The sequence below is a fragment of the Limulus polyphemus genome, unplaced genomic scaffold (assembly GCF_000517525.1).
Source record: "Limulus polyphemus unplaced genomic scaffold, Limulus_polyphemus-2.1.2 Scaffold36, whole genome shotgun sequence".
Classification (NCBI taxonomy): Eukaryota; Metazoa; Arthropoda; class Merostomata; order Xiphosura; family Limulidae; genus Limulus; species Limulus polyphemus.
The window spans coordinates 1347430-1352447 of NW_013665646.1; the positions used below are offsets into that span (position 1 = coordinate 1347430).

The 5018-nt window shown below is 28.2% G+C and overlaps 2 protein-coding genes across 7 annotated transcripts in view; both read left to right on the forward strand.

Annotated features, from left to right (window-relative positions):
* LOC106461019 (hippocampus abundant transcript 1 protein-like) overlaps positions 1-1403 on the forward strand; it is a 43698-nt gene extending 42295 nt beyond the window's left edge. The window contains exon 14 of the transcript XR_002610943.1: positions 1392-1403. The gene's annotated coding sequence lies outside the window, so the exon portion shown is untranslated. The remainder of the gene's footprint in view (positions 1-1391) is intronic.
* The window catches only part of LOC106461028 (dnaJ homolog subfamily C member 5-like), a 23323-nt gene that overhangs the window by 6198 nt on the left and 12107 nt on the right, over positions 1-5018 (forward strand). For all 6 annotated transcript variants that reach the window (XM_013920811.2, XM_022388095.1, XM_022388098.1 and 3 more), the window contains exons 3-4: positions 1596-1677; positions 2816-2872. In XM_013920811.2, the coding sequence (XP_013776265.1) occupies positions 1596-1677; positions 2816-2872 (139 nt within the window). The remainder of the gene's footprint in view (positions 1-1595; positions 1678-2815; positions 2873-5018) is intronic.

Below are 5018 nucleotides of genomic sequence, written 5' to 3' on the forward strand. Positions count from 1 at the left end.
CGGAACAGACCTATACTTTACAGAACCAACCAGATTCTTTAAAATATATGGTGGTAGTTTTCCTGTCTAAAACAGTATAAATAACTTCCTTTATGGTAATGTCATGGAGACTAGATTAACAGTTTCTTGTCATCACCTGCATGCACTCAGTACAGCTGTATCAAACATCATTATTTCTGCTAATTGCTTAAGTTAATATCACATGAAACTTAAGGATGTTTTTCTGTCAAATAAATTTCCATACTTTGGGTGAGAAGAAGGAAAAATGGGAAGAAATTCAGTCAGAATTGGAGATTTTATATCTCGTGTATTTCTTAATGGATTCCCTTGAAATTTGGTATGTGAAGTAAGGGGCTAGTAGAGCACATCCACTGAAAATATGTGATAGTTTGGATTACCACAGTCTGAGCTACAGAATGTGGAAAATTTCTAAACTGTTACTCCTGTGTCTTGATTATGTTTCACTAATGTTACATATAGCACTGATGCAAAGCCAACTGGGCTGATAACAGCTAGAATTTTAATCAAATATGTGATGATAATATGTGTTGCATCATTTGGTGAACAATGACTTCTGTCATCATGTCATCTGATACAGGATAAGTTAAATAAATATTATTGTTAAGTTTAAGGACTACTGTACTTTCTGTTTCCTCACTTTTTATGCCTACTCTCTTTTGTGATATTTATTCACTGAGCAATAATGTATAATTTTGAAGACTTTGAACATAAATTCAAGAAACATTATTTGATCATCTAATGGGCATTCTTTCTGTATTTAACCTTATTTTTGTTTTGTTTTTCCCTTTTCAAGACTTGTATTTGTTTTGTAAAAATAAATTTACAACTAAAAATCTAGTCATTTCGGTTATTACTGGGCATATTTTAATTATTTTAGGTTTGTTTTAAGTATTATAAGCACTTTAATTTTTTTAAAAGTTAAATCTTCTCTTTTTGTATATTTACACTGGAATTTTATTTTGCAGTTGAATTGTATTATAAATAATTGATGACCAAATATCTTAACAGCTGCAAATAAGTTAATTTGTCTGGTGTAAGTAAGAATACAAGCCTACAGAAAGTAAAATGATTGGTAGTTTCAACTGTCATTAAAATATAAATATGGACATAATTTAATTATTTTTGCATACAAATTTTAATTTGGTTTCACCATACTTACCTATAAATAGCCATAGTTTCACCATTTGTATGTATGAAGTTTGACACAGTTTTGTCATTTTACATATTAATTTGGACTTTTTTTTTCATCATTTTTACAATTGAAAATTTCTCTAGGATAGCTAGCAAGTAAACATTAAGTTCAATAAAGATTAACTGGCTAGTGAAAGGGTAAAATAATTTTTGTACAGTCTTGAAATATATGTCTTAAGATATATATATATTTTTTTAAAACAATCAAAATTTATTAAAAAACATATCTAAATTTATACTTACAAAAATTATGTGTAGTAAAAAATGACTAAATTACACTTCTAATATTTTAATATCATTTGGATATTTAATGCTAAATCTTTCTAAAATATTAGGAGTATTTGTATTTTGCACCTGTAATCTATAGTGTTTTTATATTTCAGCACTAAGGGAGAATCCCTATACCAGGTTCTTGAGCTTTCTAAAGATGCCCAGCCTGAAGATGTCAAGAAGTCATATCGAAGGGTTTGTATAATTATATACTGTATTTCCAACATGTTATTTTTGTATATCTACACTAATACTTGCATGTTAGATCATAACCTCAGTAATTTTTTTCTTTTTGTAAGTAGATACGATTGTTGGAGTTATTCTTTGGTGATTAAGTAGTCATATAGTTAGTGACCAAAGATATCACATGAGCTTTATAATATTATCACATTGATATATTATCATAATATTATAACAACTTATAGTATTGAATTAATAAATCTGAACCCTCTTATTGTTTTATATTAAAATTTTGTCCATTTTAAAAAAAATACATAAAACGTATGTTTGGTAAATTGTTCACGTGTTATTGGGCGTAACGTTTTATTCCAAAAAATAAAAGATGAAATTATGAAGAACAAAATATTCTAATCAATAAATGTTAACATAAGAAGACATTTATTAACACTACCATAAATATCTCATACCTACAGTAAATTTGAGTTTTGGCTTAATTTTTATCACTCTTTGAAAATACGTTTAATGTAAAACTAAAATATTTTATTTTGCATATTTATTGAATTAAACTTATTTTCTAAGAACTAAATATACATAATTTTAATTTAATATCTTTTCCTAATAAACCTTTGGCAGAGAACTTAATAAGTGTATCAGTGTAGCTGTACAATCATTGCTAATGGAACAAATTTGTATAATTATTGTTCAAGTTTTAAATGTTAAGCCTAATTGTGTTTAACTTCTTTTTGTAATGCATGAAAAGAGTTACAATAGGTTCAGTAAAACTCTGATGTTATGCTATTTCAACTTGTACAATGATTTTGGCTTTTTTGTAATGTGTTTTCTCTTTCAAAAAATTTGTTTATGAATTCCAAGTTTTTGAAACATTATCCCTGTTATTTAACTATGATTAAAACAACTCCGTAAAGATTTAACTTTTATTCTGCCTAAAAGTGAAACTCAGCGGTCAAAATGGGAAAAAAAAAGGATGCAAATGACCAAAAACATGTGGAAAAATATATACACTCTAGAACTTACTACATCTTTTGACACCTTTTAAATAGTTCTGTGATTAATAATAAGTTCTTGTACCAATATCCATTATAAATTTAAAATTTTTGTTATTGTATTTTTCTTCATTTTTTTCCCCCTCCAGTTGGCACTCAGGTACCATCCTGACAAAAATCCTGATAATCCTGAAGCTTCTGATAAGGTTTGTTTTGTAGTTTGAATTTAATGAAAATATGGATATAATTACTTACTGTGTGTTACCTTGAGCAGATTATAAAACTTGGTATATTGCAGATAGGATGTAAGATTAACATAAATATAGGAAAGCTAGAGATTAATAAATAAAATAAAAAAAGGGCTTATAAGAAAGAGTTGATGATGTGAAAACTAATAACAAGGATGTTTCTCAATATATTGAACTTAAATAAACTCTCAAAATGTTGATTGGGTTCTTAAAGTATGCTGATGACAAAGTTTTTGTTGAATACTGAGATGGCTAAGCCTACAAATGTTTTTTCTCTTCTATTTTTACAAGAGAGGATATTAGCAATAATTCTGACACATAGCATTCTCTGATAAATATTGACTTCAATCTTATAAACAGGAAGACTGAGAGAAAAAATAAAGGACCAGACAAGGTTTCCTCAGAGTTGTAGACTTTTCTGTTTTTCATTTTTCGTAGGTCACTAGAAAGTGGGTTGGTGTCTGAGGATTGTAGAGTTGTTAACGTTACTCCCATTTTTAGATTGAGTGATAAGAGTTGACCTGAAATTTTTGGCCAGTTAGTCTTCTGTAGTGGGAAAAATTCTAGTGAGTCTTGTAACGAAGCTTTGTAAAAATCGTTTAGTAAAATAGGATATCGTCAAAGAAAGTCAACACGGATTCGCAAAAGGAAAATTTTGCCTTACTAATCTGTTAACAAATAACATTTTAAAAAAAATTTTATCTGGATAATGGAAATAGTATGGACTTGGTGTACTTGGATTTTAAAAAAACTGTTGATAAGGTGCAACACAGAAGATTATCTAACAAAATAATGTTGATAGGGGTTGTGGAAAGACTAATTAATTGGACTGTAGGATGGTTTTATGCGAGAAAGCAAAAGATTGTTGTTACAGGGTTTGCACAGATTCTTACAAACCTGAAAAGTTTAAAATGCACAATTATAAATTCAGGCTTGAAAATCCTGTAGAATGTGTTTTTGGAAAAGTCATGGGAAAATAATTTTAATCACATTTGTATTCAAATACTATGCACTTGTGTGTTATTTTTTTCAGTATTAATTTGATTAATTGCTCTTTCTAATTAGATAACTGGGTAAAAGTTGTAGATCATCAAAACTTTTACAGAAAGAGTTGTATTTAACCTATTAACATGACTAGCAGGGGTAATTACAGTCATAAATAAAAAGAGGTGCAAAGAAATTTAGTGTGACAACTGATCATAGGATTCTGAAGAAATTAGGATGAGGGGACAGAAATTTACGATTTGTAAAAGAAAGCAAGGCTGGAGATAAATCAGTTTTATTTTTCCAATGGGTTGATAGACTTATGGAATGAGTTGCTGTTGTGATTAGTGGAGACTGGGACTTTACAGGAGTTTTAAGAGGGGATTCAATGATTTCCTTAAATTAAAGAGTGGATTTAAAGGTTTATGTTTCTCTAGGGTGTGTGTGTGTGTGTTATGGCATGTATTATGTATTTATAATTTTAATAGTGATAATTTTATATGCTGTCATAAGTGACCGATTGTTGTATTTTACTAACACCAAGGAAATGCAAAATATTTATAAAAGAACTGTGAAAACTAAAATATTTAAAAAAAATACTTCCTACTCATTTCTCTTATGAATAAGACCAACATTAGATGTGTTGTAACTATGAAATTCAGAACTCTCCAGTAATAAACTTCATGTTGTTGTTGTCAGTCATTATTTTAAACAGATGGATAAAATAACTGAACAGATTTGAACAAATTAGAATGTCTCCATTCTATTTCCAGGCCTGGTTTTATGATCCTAGGCCCAATGACAATCAAGTCATGAAACTTCAATTGTTTTAGGTTGTTAAACCTAATTTAACACCTTCATTTTTCAGAATTTTGTCTAAAAAATTCCTTTAAATTTAGAGATGATTTTATCTATGAAAGATTTTGAGCAAGAATCATTTTTCTTTTTTCTCAAGTAAAGTTGACTACATTTACCTATATTTAAAATGCAACAAAATCTACTTCTGAATTCTCCAAAATTTCTACCTCCATTTATCATTTTGTGTATATTTATAATATTATTGTGTTTTTGGCACTTGTGTATAAAGGTAAAATCATAAATAATATTCAATGTTAAAATT